Source organism: Gopherus evgoodei, chromosome 7, assembly GCF_007399415.2.
Source record: "Gopherus evgoodei ecotype Sinaloan lineage chromosome 7, rGopEvg1_v1.p, whole genome shotgun sequence".
In the NCBI taxonomy this organism is placed as follows: domain Eukaryota; kingdom Metazoa; phylum Chordata; order Testudines; family Testudinidae; genus Gopherus; species Gopherus evgoodei.
Genome location: NC_044328.1, coordinates 22,931,044 through 22,955,353, shown reverse-complemented (window position 1 = coordinate 22,955,353; position 24,310 = coordinate 22,931,044). Strand labels below are relative to the sequence as shown.

The following is a 24,310-nucleotide window of genomic DNA, read 5'->3' as shown; positions in this document are numbered from 1 at the left end:
ATTGTGGAAAGGGGTAGGTTTTGAAAAGGGATTTGAAGAAGGAGAGGGTAGTTGGTTAAAGGAGTAGGGAACATACTCCAGACATAAGGGCCAGCAAGGGAGAAAGCTATAAGGTATTGTGGAAGTAAGTTAGAAAGAAGCAAGACAGGAAGCAAAATTAGCAGCACACAGATCCCAAATTGTGCAAATGGCAGGAAACAAGAGTTGAGATGTGGGTAAGGGCAAAGCCACATGGTAGTTTGAAGGTGAGGATGAGGAATGAGATGTAGAGCTAGATTTCTTGTATTTAATGTGGTTTCTTTTAAATATACTATATACACCAGGATTCTTCAGGATGAAAGGAATCATACAATGTTCAGTGTTGTTAATAAGAGCTTGCTGAACACAAACCAACCACCAGGTAAAACGGGATTAAAGCTTACAGTACTGTGCCATATGTTTGGAAAACCTAGGAGAGTCCAGTAACGGAATTGTGACTGAGTCTGATTTAACTGAGAACTTACCAACTGGTATCTCAAAGACAATTACTCAAAGTCAGGCAATTCTAGATTAAAAACAAGCTGCTGGACAGAACTCAGCTTGTTCTGTAACTGTGCTGCTGACTTATTAAAGGAAGGAGGGAGTTTGTTTGCTACCTGTTTGAAACTAATTTTACAAGTTATATTCATTTTAGCTTCAGTTTATGCTCTCAGTGAATTGCACTGCTACCTAAATGACTGCAAAGCATACAAATCAGACAATGACGCTGTATGTGCCTGGTTTTGTTTGGACTGTAAGCCATAACCCTGCTAGAATAGTCCCTGGCCTATTAGGTATTCTCCATACTAGACTTATTTTCCCAACATTTCCTGCCATTGCTGGCACTTGTGCATGTTTATCAGTGGTGAAGTCTCTATTATAGATAAGGTAGCCATTGGTATTAGAACCACTTTGTCAGCGAGACCTGCTGTGAGCAGGATTAAATGACTCTGGCAACTGGCATTTTAGTTACAAGTCTACACTAGCACTCCCACCAGTTGTGTTGCATTGGTGACAGCAACAAAGGGAAATGTTAGGAGTCACTTGGACTTGCGATGAATTTGTCTGGAAATTCATTGGGTATGGAAGCCGTTGCCCTGCTGCACCATGGAGGAATGTACCAACCCTGGCCAGGACAAGGAGATTCTACCATGAGGCCTGCTGAGAGTTTTAATGTTTTTCCTGAATGTTTCCTAGATAGTTAGCCATGGTCAGATCTCTTTCTCTGGGTCATGGCAATGCTCTGTCTGATGCCAGTGATTTCAGGTGTTCATTTATGTGGAGACACATTGTACTCTCCTCCTCCACCCTAAGAGGAAAGGTTTTTTCCTGGGACCAAATAGATTTCTGAGAGGCTTGTGTGAACATTATGATTTTGCTAACATGTGCTGATTTAACACGTTCCTCTAAAATAGGATGTAGAAAGATTCATTTGTTTGCCTCGCTAGTTCTACAGGCCATTAAATATTCGAGTAGCCCTGGTTGGAGTGGAGGTGTGGAATGACATGGATAAGTGCTCTATAACACAGGACCCCTTCACCAGCCTCCATGAGTTTCTGGATTGGAGAAAGCTGAAACTACTACCTCGTAAACCCCATGACAATGCACAACTAGTGAGGTATAGCCAGCGATGTATTTCATATTTGCATGACTATTGGCTGGGGTTTCCAGGAACTGAGAATCTTTATACAAAGTTCTGTTACTTTTTTTTTGTTAAAATATTTGGGTAATTGTGTTTTTGAAAGCAAAAAGCAGCCCTCCGTCCTTCACAAGCTCACAATTTCTTCCCAGGACCCTGCATTAGTGTGGGAATATGCTATGTCAGCTTCCTCACACATTCCTCTGAGCCCTGTTTGTGTAGAATTGTGCGTAGGGCACAGTCACACAAACACTTACACACATGCCTACCATTAAGCGTCTGAATAATCTCACTAAAGTTAATGGGACCACTCACATGCTTCCAGTTAAGCATGTGTGTAACTATTCGCAGGACTGGTGCCTAGTTTTATCAGTTTTAACAGACAAGGGGCTTGATCCAAAGCCTGTTGAACTCAATAATATTTATTATTATTTATTATTGTAGCGCCAAGAAGTCCTACCCATGGATCAGGACCCTACTGTGCTAGGCATTGTACAAACACAGAACAAAAAGAAAATCCCTGCTCCCACAGACCTAGATTGAGATCACCAAGCTCATTTTTACAGTAGAACCTTGTTTTTACAAACACCAGTCTTGTGAATGACCAGTTATACTAACCATTTTTGCAGATGGAAAAAATATCACATCATAAAGGTGTTGTCTACAAAGAACAAGTCAATATCCCTTCATATTCCATTCCTTCAGTGCATTGGAAGTTGCTTTGCAAGAGATCTGAAAGACATGAGAAAGTGATACAGTCCACTGTTCTGCAACTTATGCACCATTCCTATTGTAATTTTGAGATGCTCAATTTTATGAACTTTTCAATTTTTAAGAACTCCTCAGTTCATAATGTAAAAGTCTTACTGTATTTGTGACTTAAATAAAATTAGAAACCTGTCATTGTATAGCTTGACAAAGTGGATGAGGTAATATCCTGGGACCTACATGGCTACAACAACACTGCAAAAATGATATGGCTTAGACTGATTTATTTTCTACAAACAAGTGTTCATAGGTATAATGACAAAATCTTCCATTGGTCATAATGATAATCAGATCAAGAAAGTATTTTTTTTTTACAGAGAATATTTATACTTGACTAGAGCTAGGATATGTTTTCTCTTAATTATTTTAATTTAATAGACAACAGTAAGTTGAAAGATCAAACATTCATAGATGAATGACTCTGAGCAATTAAAACAAAAATGTATTGAGGCATTCAGTATCTTACTTAAAGTATAGGAGGAGGTCTTCCAAATTGTTGCAATATCATTAATTGCTCTTTAAATACTAAAATCTTTCAGTTGGATTAATGAATTTTACAGTACACTTTATAGCTAATACATTATAAATTTGCACTGTGTTGTATTGACACTTGCATGAATTGCAAGCATGTCTATGTATGTGCATTTCCCAAGTTAAATTGTAATGGCAGTTTTCAATTGTTGGCATTGTTGTAATATACTGTATTCCCCCTGCCCCCCAAAAAAGTCCTACTGCAGCAGAAACTCCAGAAGATGCTCAAATGCATCTTTCATATAGCAGAGATTCTGTCATTGTCATTTCCACAGATTTGCATGACTAATTTCTGATCCTTATTGTTTTCAACTTTCAATGTCTGGAGCTGGCATTTTGAAAATGGGATCGTTGCCTGAGATTGGCAGGAAAAAGAAGTTATAAAATATTAGGATCCTCTCATTTTGCATTAAATGATGATTCTGTGGTTTGTCTTCTCCCCCCCTTCCTTCAGTGGGATATACTTCCAAGGGACTACCATTGGCATGGCACCTATAATGAGCATGTGCACTGCAGAGCAGTCTGGAGGAGTTGTTATGGTAAGTATTGGGAGCACAAAAGCTGAATTTGGTCCATCTTGTGCAAAAAATTTCCATGAGTTATTTAATACTGTATCTTGTCATGGAAAGTCTGCTTTTTAGTACTGTTTTCAATCTAAACTCTTGTTTTGTCTATATCTTCATACAGTGTATGTATAATTGTTTTAAGTATCGTATTTCATAGTGAATGAAATAATAGCTTGCATTAAAATATAGTTTAGCCTCTTTATAGAAATCGTTGAAATCAATGAGAGTATTCACAGGGTTATAAGCGTTTGCAGGATTAGTATAGAAATGAACAAGTTTGCTGTGCATATATGCTTATGTGCAATGAAAGCCTCTCATAAATGTTTGATAAGAAATAATAGTTTAAAATACTGCATTTACCATGCACCAAGGATATACATTTACAAAGCCTCTAGTGTAATAGTTTATTTTTCATGTTTCTAGTAAAGTGGTTTTATTATAATTGCCAGACTTCAAGCACAATCTACACTAGCAACAGTGGCAGCATTCATGTTAACTACATTTCTCTCACAAAGAGTATTACTGTTGCTTTTGTTGTCAGCTTCCAGACATGTGACTAATACACATAATTCATGAGTTAGAACATTTTGGCCTTTATCAGAACTTGTCACCGGTGATAAATGCAACATAATTACATGTCCAAATAAAGAAAAGATGCACCAAAACCAATATAAACTTTGAAATTCTGACTTTAGCTAGCTACTCAGCTCATAAGACCCCCTGTTGTGTTGAGTTATTTAAGGATCTTAAAATAAAATATTGTTTTATATACTACACTTGGCATATACAGTAGGTTCTGGACTGGCATGCAGAACTATTGTTGATTTCATTGAAAATTACATGCATTGAAAGTCCTCAGAATATTAGTATAGTGGGAGCTGTTAACCTGGAGGACCATCCTCAATTGAATTCCTTGATTGCTTCGTTTTAAACTATCTCATACCCAGTATTCCCATGCTATGTTACATTATATTTTAATGCAAAGTTTTACCTTGTTCACTACAAAAGTTCACTCTATAAACAAAAAATAAATTCCTTTATTCAACTAGTCCTGTTACAAAAATGAATGTCTCTAAAATGTTTGTGGGGTTATGGGTATTAGGCTGATTAATAATGCTTCATGTTTTCTAGAATTATAGAAAGAGTGTTCTAGAAACAATGATCAGGTTGTGCAGCTTTATTCAGGAGTCCCACTGAAATAAATGGAAGCACTTGAAGTCCTACTAATGTAATTTTTGCACAATCTTAGCCCTAAGTGCTTTTCTAACTTTTTTGCTAAATCTTCCTGAGAAACATACAGTTGGCCAAAAACAAAACAAAAACCCACAACCAACCCAAATCACAGTCACTGAATAAAATTCCTGTATAAAAATGAAATGCATCACAAACAAAACTTCAGAAAGAAGGATGTGTAGGTGAATTAATCAGTGGTTTCTAACCCTAGAGTGTACAGCGCTCAAACCCTCCAACACATGGCACATATTCATGTACGTGCTCTTTGTAATGCTACATGCCCTACTCCAAAAGAGCTTCCACCAGTCTGGAAGTACATTTCTAAGCACAGAGGTGGTGGAAGTCACTATATACCAAATAATCTGTGAATATCAAAAGGGGTAAGGATCATAGAATCATAGGATTGGAAGGGACCTCGAGAGCTCATCTAGTCCAGTCCCCTGCACTCATGGCAGGACTAAGCATTATCTAGACCATCTCTGACAGCTGTTTGTCTAACCTGCTCTTAAAAGTCTCCAGTCATGGAGATTCCATAACCTCCCTAGGCAGTTTATTCCAGTGCTTAACCACATTGACAGTTAGGAAGTTTCGTCCAATCTAAACCTCCCTTGTGGCAATTTAAGCCCATTGCTTCTTGTCCTATCCTCAGAGTTTAAGAAGAACAATTTTTCTCCCTCCTGCTTGTAACAACCTTTTATGTACTCGAAAACTGTTATCATGTCACCTTTCAGTTTTCTCTTTTCCAGACTAAACAAAGCCATTTTTTTCAATCTTCCCTTATAGGTCATGTTTTCTAGACCTTTAATCATTTTTGTTGCTCTTCTCTGGACTTTCTCCAATTTGTCCACATCTTTCCTGAAATGTGGCACCCAGAACTGGACACAATACTCCAGCTGAGGCCTAATCAGCGCGGAATAGAGTGGAATAATTATTTCTCGTGTCTTCCTTACAACACTCCTGCTAATACATCCCAGAATGACGTTCACTTTTTTTGCAACAGTGTTACACTGTTGAGTCATATTTAGCTTGTGGTCCTCTGTGACCCCCCGATCCCTTTCTGCAGTACTCCTTCCTAGGCAGTCATTTCCCATTTTGTATGTGTGAAACTGATTTTTCCTTCCTAAGTGGAGTGCTTTGCATTTGTCCTTATTGAACTTCATCCTATTTACTTTAGACCATTTCTCCAGTTTGTCCAGATCATTTTGAATTTTAATCCTATCCTCCAAAACACTTGCAACCCCTCCCAGCTTGGCATCATCCACAAACTTTATAAGTTACTCTCTATGCTATTATCTAAATCATTGATGAAGATATTGAACAGAACCGGACCCAGAACTGGTCCCTGCAGGATCTCACTCATTATGACCTTCCAACATGACTGTGAACCTCTGATAACTACTCTCTGGGAACAGTTTTCCAACTAGTTATGCACCCACCTTATAGTAGCTCCATCTAGGTTGCATTCCCTAGTTTGTTTATGAGAAGGTTATGCGAGACAGTATCAAAAGCTTTACTAAAGTCAAGGTCTGCCACTTCCCTCCTATCCACAAGGCTTGTTACTCTGTCAAAGAAAGTTATCCTCCTTGTCTGGTCTGATTTTTCTGTCTGCACTCTTATTCAAATCTAATATCTAATCTATCTTGGTTCTTTTATCATGCCTCTCTGAGCACCTGTCCTGCTATGTACATTCTAGGTGGTTTGAGTCTCTTTGTGTTAGATGAGGCTCATATTTTTTATGAATATTATTGCAAGTTAAGTGTAAAGGTAAAATGTTGCTTTCTTGCTCAGGCATATTCTGCTGTACACATTCAGGCAAAACACTTTTGACTCTCTTGGGAGGTTAGCTTGAGTGAGAAGTACAGAACTGAGCCACTGAGATTTATTTAATCTAAGAAACACCTCAGTGGAAAGTATTTTTTTGTAAATATCCCGGTTTACAACTTAATGAGCCTGCCTGGAGTCAGTTCTAGGACTGAGGTGCTAGTTTGCAGCAGCATTAGACAACGTTGTTCCTCAGTGGAGTGCAGCAGAGTTCAGTTGAAAGCAACTGCATATTTGGTATAACAGCCTATAACGTGTTCAACAGGAGAAGATTTCCTGTTTGGCAATTGTGAAACTGTTTACTAATGACTTTTACTACTGAACTTAACTTAAAAAAATGTAGAGGAATAAATCAAAGCCTCATTCCTCATAAGTCTGTTCATTTCTCAAGTGCTGCTGAGTTTAAATAGTCTCACTATCAAACTGGGCATATTACTGTTTGTTTGGATAGTCTTAATTTATGCTGTTTTCCAATAACCTCTTTTGCTGAGACATCACATTCTTTGTCTTTAAAAACCCACTCTAGAAACCTGATAGCATTCAGAATGATCCAAGCAAGTAATGAGAACCGCATGTGCTGTAATAATTACATTTCAGATCATTTCTTGCTCTAATTTGGCCATGGACCTTGCAAATCATTATTCTAAAAATTATTATCTTAGGAGATGTTGAAATAAGAAGAATCTCACTGTTTGTGCAGATAAATGGCTGTGAGCATGAAAGTAACAGCTGGGTTCTGTACTAAGGTTGCCCCGTACTGAGCATCCCCTCGTGGCGAGGGGTCACTCTGCAGAGCCTGTTTCCTCTTCTTGAGGGCCTCTTACACAGGGTCTCCACACTTTTTCTATGATCAGAGAACCCCTCCTTGCAGGTCTGGATTTATTCACAGAAAATAATTCAAATCAAAACTCAAACTCCCAAATTGACATCCCACAGACAAATGTTTCTCTTCCTACTCACAGGCCTCCCTGCCTGGAGAACTTTTGCACTCTCTCCTCTGCTTGCTCAGGGTCTCTCCTGATTTAACAGGCTACTCCCAGCCCTTCCTGGCTGGAGTCTTAGTCCCCAAACCCAACAATTTCTGCTCTCCCTGAACATTTCCACCACCTCCACTGCAGCTTCCAGCTGCTCTTGATAGGAGAATCACTTGATTCCCTCTCCAGTGGGTCTCATGCTCTAATCGGAGCTGGCTTAGCCACAGGCTTTCCAGCCCATGGGGCAAGCCACCCTGTTACAGGCTCAGTTTATTGTCTCTCTCAGTTGTTCAGAATTTGAAGAAAGTTCTAAATGTTGACCACATCTAAAATTGAATGCGTCTGCTACAGATCCCTAAGTTAAAGGCATGACTTCTGTGCTGCTTTGTTAAAATGTGTGGGCATTACATCACTGTCCTGTCAATCCGCAGCCCTGTTTTACTTTTGCTTCTTCCATGGAGTCAGGTGTAATTACAGCTATTGATTAAATATTTGGGAAATTCAATGCATGCCACCACAGAGATCAGTCAAGCTAGATATTAAGACATCTTGATGTGTAGCTTAGTGTCATGAGAGAATATTTTTAAAAAACCATTATAAATGTACGTGTGCACACCGCAGTTTGTCATAATAACAACAACAAAAATTAGCTGTTCAGCTTCCCCGAAAACAGCCTGTCAAGGTTTTTTCCCCACTTTGAACTTTAGAGTTCAAGAAGTGGGGACCTGCATGATTACTTTTAAACTTAATTACTAGCTTAAATTTGGTACACTGCCATCAGCCAGAAGTCAGTGTCTGGCACACTTTCTGTTCCCCCAAAACCTTCCCTGGGGAACCCAAGACCCAAACCCCTTGGGTCTTAAAACAAGAAGAAATTAACCATCCCCCTCCTTTTCCCGCCAGACTCTCCCCTCCCTGGGTTGCCTTGAGAGGCTTACACAGATCCAAACTCCTTGGATCTTAAAACAAAGAGGAATTAACCATCCTCCTCCTCTTCCCCCACCAATCCCTGGTGAGTTCAGACTCAATCCCTTGGATTCTAAAACAAGGAAAAATCAATCAGGTTCTTAAAAAGAAAGATTTTAATTAAAGAAAGAAAAGGTAAAAATTATCTCTGTAAAATCAGGATGGAAAATGATTTACAGGGTACTCAGATTCCTATAGACTAGAGGGACCGCACCCCCCAGCCTGAGATTCAAAGTTACAGCAAACAGAGGTAAAAATCCTTCCAGCAGAAAGAAACACCATTTACAAGTTGAGGAAACAAACATAAGACTAATCCACCTTGCCTGGCTATTACTTACTATTTTGAAACATGAAAGACTGATTCAGAAAGATTGGGAAAGCCTGGAATGATGTCCCGTCTCTCTCAGTCCCGAGAGCGAACAACAAACAACACAAAAAGCACAAACAAAGACTTCTCTCCACCAAGATTTGAAAGTATCTTGTCCCCCTATTGGTCCTCTGGTCAGGTGTCAGCAAGGTTCACTGAACTTCTTAACCCTTTACAGGTAAAAGAGACATTAACCCTTAACCACCTGTTTATGACACAGCCATTTTAAAATACATGATGCACACAGTCTCAAGCACAAATCGAATTTTAGCAACAACATTTTTGTATTAAATATTACAAGATTCAGGAGAGCCTGAAATGAGAGCACTTTTTTATTGTTTGTTTTGAAGATAAAATTCCTTGAATTTACTCCATGAGCCAAATAACAGTGGCCATTTGCCTTCTGAAATGATTACATTCTTTTTTCAAATGTGCTTTTTACTTGAGAATTGATTGATTTACTAAAAATATTAGGGAGCTGAAAAAGGAATCTGTAAAATCTAAACCAAATAATTTATTAAGGGCTTTTCTTATGTGAGGCTGATGTTTTAGACACTTTTTTTACCTTTCACTTTTTTTTAGTCCTAAGGCTGGCTGAGACAATAACAGAAGAGTTATTTAAGCTGAATATATTCATTTATGCTTTTAAAGCAGGCAGCAGTACATACTAATTCCATTTACTGTCTGATAAAATGTAAATCATGCATTTCTATTATATGTTTTATGCCTTTTGGGAGAGCTTTTATAAGAAAGATGGATTTTTTCCCAAGGAAAGTTATTGATGTCATACAGAGCTTTGTGGAAAGATCTCTTTTATTCATGGCCAGGCCAAAACATTAATCTGATCAGTAGCCCCTAACCAAACCACACAGTGCATTTCTCAGAAACATTTGTTTGGGAAAACAACATTCCCACAAGGATCAATGCCAGTGTTTCTATTTTTTTACTTTTACACCAAGTAAAACACTTACAGGAATTAATTAGAGGCCACCTAAGGACTTCGTCTTTTTTACTTTTTTAATTAAAAATGAGGTCCTGTAAAATGGTTGCTTGAGCTCACAGTTGCTATAATTTCTGCTTCAGCTTAGTAGAGGATGTTAGAGACAACACCAAACCTCTTCACTGCACTGTGGGGATTGAGCTCCTGAAGTACAGGACTTTCTGCCCTCTTTCTCCCAGTCCCTCCTCTTATGCCACTGTTGTCCCCATCCTTCAAGATATGTGCAAATCATTTTCTGCTGTTTATGCAATATCCAAATTCTGGCTATAGAAGAGAGATTACAAAGATAGTCAAAGCTGCCTCAGCTATCTGAATGCCCAGTTGCCATAAGGAATTGGGTGTCTTGATGCCACAGGCTACTTTGATAATCCCAATCTAAATGGCTTGTTTAGGGAAGAGAGGATGTTGATAATTGGTAATTTCATCCATTTAGCAAGAACGTAGTAGTTGCAATTGTAATGGAGAGGCTTATAAAACAATTTAGGATATCGAGGATGGATCCAAACGTGTTCTTTTATGAGTCATTCTTTCTTGTACATGGGCTTCATGATTTTTTTTTTCTTTGAGGATCATTCAGACAGCCCTCTTGGTGCAGCAGTGACCCTGGCTCATGAGCTGGGCCACAACTTTGGGATGAATCATGATACCCTGGAGAGGGGCTGTACCTGCAAAGCATCTACTGATAAAGGTGGCTGTATCATGAACCCCTCTACTGGGTAAGTGCAAACATTAGTAAGCGTTAGTTGATGGGAAGGAAATTATGCTGCAGTTGATTATCTCAGGAAGCTTTTGAGTAAAAGTTTACACAACGAGGCCAGTCAAAGCTTCCCGCAAAAATCCCTCCACAAGTAGAAACAATAAAACTTGTTAGTAGAGGAAAATTTGCCATGTTGAGTTCTCTAGCGTGGAAGAGAGAAAAATGCCATAAGAAGCAATGAATTGTTTGTCGTTTTGAACAACCCCTGTTATAATACAGTGCAGGCATTTTTATCAGAACTTCCACCACTGTCATCTTGCCACCGTGACATCTCAAATAATCAATAAGGGGGAATGACTAGAATAAAGACCATGACCAAAATTAGTATGTAGGAAATAAAGTGTTAGGCTTTCTGTTATTTCACTTTTGGTGAAGTTCATTCCTGTGCAGAAGATCAGCACAAACATGATGCACCACATAACTCCCAACTTAACCCTGTTTTGAAGAAGACTGAAATGGGATGTGAATGCTTTGTAGGCTTTACATGGGGTGAGGGATGAACTTTACCTGTATTTTTTGCAGCTATACCAGCATGAGCTCTGAACAAATCAGATCTCATAAGCTAAGCAGAGTCAGGCCTATTCAGTATTTAGATGTGAGTCATCTGAGGAAAAAAATAAGGCAATCTAGGAAGTTCTGGTGATGAATCAATAGGTGACACTCTTCTTTCTGAATCAATACTGAGGAGATACTCAAGCATGGTGTTAGGAGGCTGCTGCTGACAGCCTGATCTTTTATGGACATCAAAGATACAATGGTGTTTTCTACAAGAGGTCTTGGACTTCTAGCCAAGTTCATTAATTACAGCCTGTTCTACAATATTAGAAACTGAAACACACAGCCTTGGATGTGCATATGTTTTGTCATCTATATTCTGTATATGTGGGCTTTCTTGTATATTTTACTCTGTCAGTTACGAAGCTTTTGAGTCTTAGGATTTGTGACCATGCTCAGGGCTCTTTCGTCTCTGCTGGTGCAGTGACTGCATGTTTCTTGGAAAGGAGGTAGGGGAGGAGAGGGAGTGTCATGCAGGAGAGCTCCCTGCTGATCAGCCAAATAGCAGCTTTGGCATCTGCTTCAAAGGCAAACTGTCATCCTTGTTAAGAAAAGAAAAAAGTGCTGGCTAGTGGCCAGTCATAGCAAGCTAGGGGACAAATAATGTAAAGAGATTGGTGTGTTTGTGGGGGAAAGGGAGCAATTTCTAAAGTTTTGCATAAGAAAAATAGCTTGGCTTTTCTGAAACAATAGGTAATAAATATCCTTGCAGAATTCTGTTCAGCAGCACATCACAGCTATTACACACACTAATAAAACAAACTGAAATCGGTAACATGACCATGAGGAGTGGTAATGTGATTGGTAACTCCTGACTTCATATCTGCAATGAACAGACAGATTTTATATCTTAGTCCCTGAATGATGTACACAACCTTTAACGATCAGCTCAATTAGTATTTGTGCACCTGGTCACCCCGCAACTTCAAAAGAAACCACAAAAGGGCCCTGTGGGAAGAAGTCTTCCCCAGGTTCTTCCTTCAGTTTGCCCTACCTCTATGGATTAGGATGCAGTGCTATGCACAGAATTCTGTTGATTCACACAGGACCCCTGTGTCTCTGTGTTGGCTCTGCAGCCCTCTGCCCCTATGGGCTTGCTGACAGCTCAGGTCCATTAACTGCTAGGGTTTCCCCTAGCAACCACAAGTTCTGGGCCTCACTTGCCCTCAGTGATGGTTCACCCAACACAGAGCAGGTTGTGAAACAGTTAACATAGCCTCAAGCTTTAGTTTTCCACTGTAAAAAGCAACAAGGAGTCCTGTGGCACCTTATAGACTAACAGATGTATTGGAGCATAAGCTTTCATGGGTGAATACCCACTTCATCAGACGCATGTGGATGCTGATCAGGTAGTTTCTCAGTTTCTTTGATAGTGTATAGCATAATCTCTGATTGTGGTCTGTCCAGTAGATAGCAATGGATTTTTCACCTTCAGTCCATTTGGTATGATGTCCATCTGTTTGTATTTGGAAAGGAAGATGATATCTGTCTGTATTTGTGCAAGTTTCTTCATGAGGTTGATGGATTTCCACTCCAGATGGCTAAATGTAGTGTCTTGCATGGTGTCAAGTATCAGAGGGATAGCTGTGTTAGTCTGGATCTGTATAAAGCAACAAAGAGTCCTGTGGCACCTTATAGACTATAGACATGCATCTGATGAAGTGGGTATTCACCCACAAAACCTTATGCTCCAATACATCTGTTGCCACATAAGGTGCCACAGGACTCTTTGTTGCTTTTTACAGATTCAGACTAACACGGCTACCCCTCTGATACTAGCTTTCCACTGGCTTTTATGCTTCTCCTCATCTACTTCCTGGTCCTCCATAGATCTCCAACCTGTGAAGGGCTCCCCTTGGGGGGATCTGTTCAGAAGGAGACTATAGGAAGCTGAAAATTAGAGAAGAGTAAGATTATTTAAACTACTAAAACCTTCTCTTTTTATTCATCTAGCTTCTTTCATTTGTTCTTCCTGGGATGCATGATAAGCACTGACTGAAGCAAAAGCTGTCTTTAGACATCATATAACCATGCTATGATGTGACAAAAGGCCAGGTCATGGACCATGTAGAGAATAGATGTCTCTGAACCACCTTTCTGCTCCTCCAATCTTGAGGCCATCCAGAGGCTAGTTTCTCCAGCCATACTTCAGGTATTCTAAATTATGCCCACAAGAATGGCCCACCAGACAGGAATCACAACCTCCTTTCTTCCATGCTTCTCAGAGGAGCTGGCCCAAAGGCTTTTAATAGTAATAACATTCTGATTTCTAAGTCCCCCTGGAGGACTAAGTGCATGTTTCTAAAACAAGGCATTTTGGAGTTAGGAGAGAGAGGAGTAAAAGTGAGAACAATTGTCAGAAACCAGAGTACACACAAACTCAACCCTAGGAAGAGATGTGACATTCAGAAATCCAACGGGATCCAGTTTCCTTTTTCTCCTGGAAGGCCCAGTCACATTGGTGACTTGCCAAAGGATTGTCTTGGCAAGATCTGTGAGGGGAACTACAGTGAAGTTCCAGGAAAAATCATTTTTAGTAGCTAGCTATGACTAAAAAGGACCACACAACTGTTTTTTTAGTTTTTGGGATGGGAGTACTGCCTGTTGCCTCTGTCTTATTGATGAGGGCTTTGTACACACATTCCCCACTAGCTACCCCAAATACTTGGTTTCTTGCTTGCTCACCTGGCACTTTTTCAGGGTTTGCTGTGAGATTGACCTCATGGAGGACTGCAGTATTGCAGCCAGATTTTAGAGGTGAATAAGTCACTCTTGGCTGTAGACCACAGCATCATCTAGAAATGCCACTGCATAAAAATGATGAGATCATAATACCTGCTCTGTCAACTTCTGGAAGATGGCTGGGCCCGTGGCACCCAAAGTCATGGTGGAAAGTGGACAAAGTGGAACGAGCCTATCAAGATAGCAAAAGCTGTTTTTTCCTGAGAGTTGGGGGAAAGAGGAATCTCCAGTAGCTCTTGGTCAGATCTAAAATGGTAATATATTGGGTCTGGCTAAGACACTCTAGTAAATCATCCACCCGTGGCATAGGGAAGGCATCAAAGCGGGAAATGGCATTTACCTGTCTGATGTCCACACAGAAAAAGATGACCGCCTAGAGTTTCAGGAGCAGGACTACTAAGGGTTAAACGATTCCTTGATTACCCCCAGTCTCAACATGAATTCAACTTCCTGAACCAGTACCTTCTTCATCCTTTCTGATGTTCAGTAGGATTTCTGTGCCAGCTTGGCCCCTCTTACTATAAGGGAGGTCCACCCTTGTAGCAATGAGAATATGTCCTTGAATACCTTCAGGAGGTTACTCATTTTCCCTCACTGTACCACAGTTAGCTGCAGCCCCAGAGCTACATTCTCTATGCTCACAGGTTCAGGAATCTGGGTCCTAAATCCCGTCCCATCCATGCCCTCTAATTTCTGTTGGTTTAAGCAGGGTGTTACAAACCTACAAAAGAAGAAAAAACTATCTCAGGCTGAGATTAAGCTTTTAAAAAGGATCAGCCCCAAAGAAGTCTTTATTCAAGAGCTATAAAGGGTTGGAAAAACATAGGTTGGAACGACAGGCCTCCTGCAGCCTTAATTTTGGAGTCACTAATGTGGTTCTGTAATGAAGGAAAATGTTTGAAGTTTTTTCATTTTAAAGTGATTTCATTAATTATTGCCATCTTCTTTGAAGAATTTAACATTAAAAACTTGTCTTGGAAAGTATTACTTAGTGGAAGCAGCCTCCTGGGATCAGGAACCTAACCTCTGTTGGATCTGTCCATTAATGAGCTTCCTGTAGCTTTTAGTCTTAAAAGGTACCTGAAAGATGTGCATGCCACTTTTGTATGAGCAAGAAATACTTTAAAGAGTCAAACACTTTAGCAAAGTATATTTGGCATAATATTCCATATAGAATTATGGATCAAAAGAGCAACATGGTACCTCTGCTTTCCCAGAGATTCAAATATCATCTAGCAAAAACATACGTCACAGGACAAGAGTGGGGCTTTTGTGATAAATAAATTGCATCAACAAAAACGTGTTTAATAATATGGCACAATTTCCTTTCTAAGCTGGTCTTTTAATTATACTTTTTTGCCTCTTTTAGTTCTTTTGAATTTAAACTCTTTTTGAGAGAGGAAGAATGGTGAAAAGCCCAAATGGCAGGTTTAGAGTCTTAGTAAGTACTGGGCATAACAAGAATGGACTGGAGCTAAAGGGATAGAACTAACTGTCGAGCCATTCCTGTAGTTCATGTATGTTTTATCTTATCAGCTTTAATCCCGGTGGCATAAGTATCAATTTGAAGAAAAAAGCATTTTATAGTTCATATTCCTTAATGTTTCTGTGTTTGGCCTTACGCAGCAGACCCACCTTTCTCCTGGATACAGAAGGAGGGGGTCATTATGATGACATTTCAATGACAGAAAAGTGGAGAGGTCTAAAAAGTGGTTGCCTTCGAGGCTGTGATCCGATCCAGTCCTCTTTGTGTCCTGCTGTAGGAAAGGTAAAGATCTCCTTAAAGTCTGCCTCCCAGCCCACTGTGTTCTTTAATTCCTATCCAAGTAACTTTACAACAAAATAAGTCCTATTATCCTAGAAATGTCTTGAGCTTCAAGAATAAGGTATAAACAGCCTTTACAGCTGGCAAAGAAAGCTGGCGTGCACAGCAAACTGGCTACTTCAGCAATCCGTATTAACCCCACTGCATTCACCACACTGGGTACAAGTGGGAATTGAGAACCTTCATAGAATCATAGAATATCAGGGTTAGAAGGGACCTCTGGAGATCATCTAATCCAACCCCCTGCTCAAAGCAGGACCAATCCCCAACTAAATCATCCCAGCCAGGGCTTTGTCAAGCCTGATCTTAAAAACCTCTAAGGAAGGAGATTCCAGCACCTCCCTAGGTAACCCATTCCAGTGCTTCACCACCCTCCTAGTGAAAAAGTTTTTCCTAATATCCAACCTAAACCTCCCCCACTGCAACTTGAGACCATTACTCTTTGTTCTATCATCTGATACCACTGAGAACAGTCTAGATCGATCCTCTTTGGAACCCCCCTTCAGGTAGTTGAAAGCAGCTATCAAATCCCCCCTCATTCTTCTCTTCTGCAGACTAAATACAGTAACTCCTCACTTAACGTCCTTTCGCTTAACGTTTCAATGTTACATCCCTGCTCCATTACAGAACATGCTTGTTTAATGTTGTGCAATGCTCTGCTATAACGTCGTTTGGCCACCTACTTTGTCCACAGCTGGCAGCTCCCCATCAGCCCCTAGCACTCCCTGCCCGCCAGCGGGCCCTGCAGCTGGTTAGTACATAAGAACAGCTATACTGGGTCAGACCAAAGGTCCATCTAGCCCAGTATCCTGTCTTCTGACAGTGACCAGTAACAAGTGCCCCAGAGAGAATGAACATAACAGGTAATCATCAAGTGATCCATCCCCTGTTGCCCATTCCCAGCTTCTGGCAAACAGCTAGGGACACCATCCCTGTCCATCCTGGCTACTAGCCATTGATGGACCTATCCTCCATGAATTTATCTAGTTCTTTTTTGAGCCATGTTATAGTCTTGGCCTTCACAACATACTCTGGCAAAGAGTTCCACAGGTTGACCGTGTGTTATGTGAAGAAATACTTCCTTTTGTTGGTTTTAAACTTGCTGCCTATTAATTTTCATTTGGTGGCCCCAGTTCTTGTGTTATGAGAAGGAGTAAATAACACTTCCGTATTTACTTTCTCCATGCCAGTCATGATTTTATAGAACTCAATCATATCCCCCCTTAGTTGTCCCTTTTCAAAGCCAAAAGTCCCACTCTTACTAGTCTCTTCTCATATGGAAAACATTCCATATCCCTAATCATTTTTGTTGCCCTTTTCTGAACCTTTTCCAATTCCAGTACATCTTTTTTGAGATGTGGTGACCACAAGTAGCAGGTTTAAAACAAATAAAAGGAAGTTCTTCACACAGTGCACGGTCAACTTGTGGAACTCCTTACAGGGTTGGTGAAGGCTGGGACTATAACAATGTTTGAAAGGGAACTGGATAAATTCATGATGGCTAAGTCCATAAAAGGCTATTAGCCAGGAAGGGTAAAGAATGGTGTCCCTAGCTTCTGTTCATCACAGGATGGAGATGGATGGCAGGAGAGAGATCACTTGATCATTGCCTGTTAGCTTCACTCCCTCTGGGGCACCTGGCATTGGCCACTGTCGGTAGACAGATACTGGGCTAGATGGACCTTTGGTCTGACCCGGTACGACTGTTCTTATGTACATCTGCCCATAGCATTCAAGAGGTGGGCATACCATGGATTTATATAGAGGCAACATGATATTTTCTGTCTTATTATCTATCCCTTTCTTAATGATTCCCAACATTCTGTTTGCTTTTTTAACTGCCACTGCACATTCAGAGAACTATCCACAATGACTCCAAGATCTCTTTCTTGAGTGGTAACAGCTAATTTAGCTCCCATCATTTTATATGTACAGTTGGGATTATGTTTTCCCATATGCATAACTTTGCATTTATCAACGTTGAATTTCATCTGCCATTTTGTTGCCCAGTCACCCAGTTTCGTGAGATCCTTTTGTAGCTCTTCGTAGTCTGCCTGGGACTTAACTATCTTGAGTAGTTTTGTATCATCTGCAAATGTTGCCACTTCACTGTTTACCTCTTTTTCCAGATCATTTATGAATATGTTGAATACGACTGGTCCCAGTACAGACCCCTGGGGGACACCGCTATTTACCTCTCTCCATTCTGAAAACTAACCATTTATTCTTACCCTTTGTTTCTTGTCTTTTAACCAGTTACCAATCCATGAGAGAACCTTCCCTCTTATCCCATAACAGCTTACTTTGCTTCAAAGCCTTTGGTGAGAGACCTTATCAAAGGTTTTCTGAAAATCTGAGTACCCTATATCCACTGGATCCCCCTTGTCCACATGCTTGTTGACCCCCTCGAAGAATTCTAGTAGATTGCTGAGGCATGATTTCCCTTTACAGAAACCATGTTGACTCTTCCCTAACACATTATGTTCATGTATGTGTCTTACAATTTTGTTCTTTACTATAATTTCAACCAGTTTACCCAGTACTGAAGTCAGGCTTACTGGCCTGTAAATGCCGGGATCACCTCTGGAGCACTTTTTAAAAATTGGCATCATATTAGCTAACCTCCAGTCATTTGGTACAGAATGAAGCCGATTTAAATAATGGGTTACAGACTACAGTTAGTAGTTCTGCAATTTCACATTTGAGTTCCTTCAGAACACTTGGGTGAATATCATCTGGTCCTGGTAACTTATTACTGGTTAGTTTATCAATTTGTTCCAATTTGTACCTTCCCTGTACAATAGTAGCCACAGTTGGAGGAAAGAGTTGTGCTGGAGAATTTTTAGGGGAGCTACTGCCACTGTTTGGTGCTGAATCCTGGCCTGAATCCTGAAAATCAATGAACCAAGTTTTAATCAGCTCCTCTGTGTTATGAGCTGAGCTTTACTTAATAAATAAATGGTTAGGAGGGGATTCAGAGAAGAGCAGTGATGCTGATCAGGAGGCTGGAGTGACTGGCTTGTGAGGAGGAAGAAGAGTTGAAGGGGATAAGTATGTAGCATGGCTAATGGGAAATAAGTGCACACCACACACCTATCTGAATGGTATAATGTCAAAGAGGGCCAGGGATGCTTTAGGGTTGTAACCAAGAGTATACCAAGGAGAAAAGAATGAAATTAAGAAAGGGAGCAATCATTGAGTTGTATGTACCTCTGGCGTTGTCTCCCAATGGGATTGCATGAATCCCCAGCTCCTGGAAATTTGAAAAAAAAAATGCCATAGGAAACAATTCTGCATTAGCAGGGAATTGGATTGGATATCCTTAACAGGCCTTTTCCCTCTTTCCATTCAAGGCACTGTTCATTCCTGTGCCCATATGGAGGCCAGTTCACTACCTAGGGTTGCACCACTGGGAAATACCGGCGCCAGCCTCATTTCCCACCATGATGCGCCTCTGGCACACCCCCAGCAGTGGGGGAGCACCGTTGAAGGAGGTATAGAGTTAATTATGCCACCTCTGGCATTATAAAGTAACAGCAGCAATACCATGAATTTCTCTTCAAAAGTCTGATTCTTTATTGTTCATTTGCACCTTTGCAGAGAGAATGTAAATTGGGTGTAAAATGCTACCTTTCTTATTTGGTAACATTGTAAAGCCACTTTGTGTGAATATAGATGATTATACAGGGTCCAAGGAAGTGGAGACTCAAACACTATGAATCTCTGATGATGGTAAACTGTTGCGTGTAGGTTGTGCACATTGCTGTATTAAATGAGTTGTGGCCTTGGGAATCTGGTTACTCGTGCAGTGGTCATAAACTAAGTGAAGAAAAAAGGATGACATGGAATTGGACCAACTCTTCATTAACCTCTTGGCCATTGATAATTTGTTTACAGGATTTTAGTAGGACTATTCCTCTCAGTAGGAAATGATTAATTTTGATTAATTGGCTTTCATCTCACTTTAACTATTGACTTTTGCTGGATGGGGGAGAGAAAAGAACATGGAGAATATGAAACAAGTTAGCATGCAGTAGAAATTCTACCTGAGGTTGGAAAAAATATGTTGATTGCACATTCATTTACTGCTGAGGTTTGGAGAAAACTTTTTAAAAAAATCATAAAAGCATCTCCCCCCCCAACACATTTTAATTAACATTGAAACCTTTTACAGTTAGACGAGAAAGAAGGTGACTAATGGGAAGGAGCAGATGGTGTAACTTGGGCAAGATAAAAGTATTACCTGGTTAGAATCTGTTTAGTTACCCTCCCAAATTAATTTAATTGGATTTTTTAAAGTGCTATTTTAAAAGGGCATTACTAATACAAAGTATGTTCTAATTTCCTCTAGGCACCATTGGATGTTCCTTACTCAGAGCTGGGGTACATTAGTTACAATTAAAGCTAAATAAAATTTTAATGTGGAAACATAATGGCGTTTCTGTGTTGATACTGCCAGGTGTCCACAACTCTTTAATTTTTTTTCATGAGAGCCTAAAAGAGACTTTGCTATACAGGTTCCCCCTGTTTGCACCACTACTGTCTGTGATTTCTTTATACCGTCAACCCAATTGTCCAAGTTTTATTAGATCTAGAAAAATTTGCTCTGTCTTAAAAGTAAAGTTGTTTTGAAAATGTAACTTTTTGTGCATTTTGAAAGAATGGGATGGTTTTGTTTTGTTTGTGATGGTGCAGTTCCCATATGACTCAAAACCAGTTGAATTAAGCTGCTGCAGCACAGAGGGATCGCAATGCCTCTTTGGATGCCCTAACTTGAGTGTCCACGTTTGAACATTGGGCCCTATATTATTCTTTCTTTTTTATCATTGGTTGCATGTCTGTATTTCTGCTGCTGAGGAGAAATTGGTTGTGGTTTATGTGCATACATCTATCCTACATTCTGCCAAGCTGATTATTAGTGCAGTTTGTTGCAATGTTTTCTGTGAGCCTCTGACTTGGAATTTTTAATTTATTTTCACTTTTTTTTTCCAAACCTTCCTGCATTTTTGCATTGATAGTTCTCATACTTTTTGTTCTCTTTTTTTAAACTAGGTCATCCTATGCTTTTATTAAAAGCCAGATTTGCAAGTGCTCATATCTGCCATTGGGGCCAGATTTGCAAAAGTTCTCAGCACCCAGTACCTCCCATAATGACACTTATGCCATATTTTCAAAAGAGCTCAGCACCCAACATGCACCTACTTTGCTGACCTTTTCTGGCCATTTATTTAGATGCTTAAATGGAAGTTGAGCCCTTTTGAAAATTCCAGCCACAGTCACTAAGTTACATTGTGCTAATTATTATACTTGTTCTCTTAAAAACAATGCCATGGGTAGTCATAGTAATATGACTTATAAAGACAGCATGTCTGCCAGATGAACTGTCTGAATGTCATTGTGTGAGACGCCTTATTTTCTCTTTTTTTGACAATGTGTTATAGAGGGTCTGTTCCCGCCTCTTGTGTATTGCCAATTAGTGTTAATGAGTTTTAAGGATGCATATCAAAGGAAGTCTGGTAATAATACAGATTTGATAACTCATCTAAATATATATTTGCATGATTAGCGGTTGGTTAAGGTCTCTGGAGGATCCATTCTGCTCAGTATTGTCAACTCTCAGAAACTTCTGAGAGCTTAGTTATTTTGTCATCTGATTTTTGTTTTGCTTCTCATTTTATGACTGACACAGAAGAAAAGAAATTCAATCCAAAAAGTACACTATTAACGATAAAACATTTAAATTAAAACCCATTAGCAACAATCTAGAAAAGTTTAAGCCTGTTCTTAACTTGCCCTTATATACATTAGGTGTCCCATTTCTGGGCTGTGAAAACATTCTCTCTGATGAGATTTTCAGCAAACTGGCTTCTGGTCTCAGCCAGATGTGCCATGAGAACAGCAATTTGGCTTTGGTACCAATCTCAGCTTGAATCTGGAAGTGAAAAACCATTTATCCCAACACTACAGAGAGTTTAAAAAAAAAAGTTGGTCTGAAGTTTAGTGCTAAAAGAAGCAAAGAGTCATGATGGAAGTGGGACAGAGTTCTGGGGGTGGGGGGAAGGATTTTTTATTTTACACAGATTGGTTCTCCCCTCCTTATTCCAAAGACCTTTTAGAACCGAGCCACCATAGAGCAAGTCAAACACAAGTTAACTCCAGAATTTCTTGACCTCCCTTGGGTTGCTTTCAGTTGAAAAGACTTTGCTTTGGATTTCTCAGACCTGCTGTTTACAGACTCATAGACTTTAAGGTCAGAAGGATGTTAAATTGCAGAGTCAGCGGACCCATCTGGAATGATATCTTTAACCATTTGAAGAAAATGAAATTATCTTTTAGATGTAAACAGATCCTAATTAAACTCTGGAGCTCTTTGTCTCCAGCCCAGTGCTAGCTGAGCTCTGCACAGAGGCAGACTTTATTTAAAAAAATAAAATAAAAAAAAGTTGAATTACTGATATAATAAATTGCTTGTGACAGAACTAGCTCCGTTTTGCCAGCAGTACAACTGCTTTTTAAAAAACTTAAGCAACATATCCTTATGCCCTAGTAATTTAGTACGTTGCATTTCAGTTCTTCTTTTAGTAGGAAACAACCATGAGATTACAGAACAGACTTATGTCAGCATTTCATTTAGCTTCCAGAAAATCCCTGTGTGGAACTAGGAGACTATCAGCGCTCATTTGGCATCCTTTATTAATAATTCAGGTATATTATAAATACATTTAATTGTTTTTTGGGGGGAGAACAGTCAGAGTTCAAGTGTTAGTGGCATTAGTTATAACAGGGGAAGGCAACCTATGGCACGTGTGCCAAAGGCGGCATGTGAGCTAATTTTCAGTGGCACTCTCACTTCCTGGGTCCTGGCCACCAGTCCGGGGGGCTCTGCATTTTAATTTAATTTTAAATGAAGCTTCTTAAACATTTTAAAAATTTTATTTACTTTACATACAACAATAGTTTAGTTATATATTATAGACTTAGAGAAAGAGACCTTCTAAAAACGTTAAAATGTATTACTGGCACGTGAATCCTTAAATTAGAGTGAATAAATGAAGACTTGGCACACCACTTCTGAAAGGTTGCCGACCCCTGAGTTATAACAGGCTGTACATTTTCCAGCCCTCCTCAGTAGTTTGTCACTATTAACAATTAAAACACAGTGCTGTGTCATTCATAGGTTTTTTTAAACAGTTTAGTAGACAAAATATGTGCTTCTAGAGACCTAGTATGTTACTTTTGTGGTGCATTCCTGATCAGAACCAGATCTATCCAGAACCAGATCATATTCAGATTTACAGCAGCAATTTTCTATAATTGCCTTGACATGGACAAACATTACTTTTCAAAGGAAAACACATTTTATTTTGTTCTAGTGGTTTACAAGAAATGCTTAAGGAGAAATCATGTTGTCCAATTTATGAATGTAACTTAGGGTGACCAGCTAGCAAGTGTGAAAAATCATGACCCTTTTTTTTGGGGGGGAGGAGGGGGCAGAGTTACGTTGCGTATATAAGACAAAGCCCCTAATATCGGGACGGTCCTGATAATATAGGGACATCTGGTCACCCTAGTGTAGCCATTTCTGTAGTGTTTTGCAAGCAGAGACACTGGTATGTAAGAATACAACTACATTTTGTCTTGTCAATATAGTGTACATACAGAATATAGCTCTGTTAGGAACACTTTTTCCCCTAGTGCTATGACCCATCGAACAAAACATGTAAAGACATTTCCATTTACCTTTGTCTTGGCTTTACATTTCATCAGTGGAACCACATTTCAATCTGCAGGGGTAAACATGCAGTGCATGGAGATTTAAGCACACAATTTTATTGTTAATTGGTTGATGAATGATGAATGCCAAATTCTCTGCATCAGAGGAATTTACCCTAAAGGTTATATCCTAAGATCACTTGAATGCTCCTTTGTTGGGCATATACTGTATGCCCTGAATTACTTAAGGAGTTGATGTTGACTTGGATGTCTGAGTCTTTATAATTAAATTACACTTAAGGCTGCATTTTTGCTACAGCTGTCATGAGAATCAGAGTCCATCGTGTCTGGGAGGGATGGGACATTTGAGAGAGATGTCCATTTTACCTAAATAATTGCAGCCTGCAAAGTGGCCCAAGGGCCTTTTTCTTTTCTAATGGCAAAGTATTGCAGAGCTCAATGTGCGCTTACAGTAGGTTACTAATTGCAGAAATGTGAGCGTTTTCCATTTCAGCTATTTAAATGGATGGCACAGAATAAAAATTACCTCCCCTTTTTGGAAAAAAATACAGTGGCAAAACAACTCTGGCATCCAATGGAATCCTCGAGATTTCCTTGATCTCTTTTACTATGGCATGGAGACTGCACTAATCTTGGTCAGTCTTATCCTCTTGGCAATGGATAAACGTTCAGGTGTGAAATCCTGGCTCACATTGACTGCAGTGAGATCAAGATTTCGCCCTAGGTGTCCATGCTGTTCCTCTTTAGGTCTATCAGCCGCATTGGATTCCTTTTGAATGCAAGGTTTTGTTGGCTCACCTAAGGATCCTGAAGG

The 24,310-nt window shown here is 39.7% G+C and overlaps 1 protein-coding gene across 2 annotated transcripts in view; it reads left to right on the top strand.

Moving 5' to 3' along the window:
- The window catches only part of ADAM12 (ADAM metallopeptidase domain 12), a 328,083-nt gene that overhangs the window by 227,364 nt on the left and 76,409 nt on the right, over positions 1-24,310 (top strand). For both annotated transcript variants that reach the window (XM_030570288.1, XM_030570289.1), the window contains exons 9-11: positions 1,467-1,636; positions 3,411-3,495; positions 10,451-10,599. In XM_030570288.1, the coding sequence (XP_030426148.1) occupies positions 1,467-1,636; positions 3,411-3,495; positions 10,451-10,599 (404 nt within the window). The remainder of the gene's footprint in view (positions 1-1,466; positions 1,637-3,410; positions 3,496-10,450; positions 10,600-24,310) is intronic.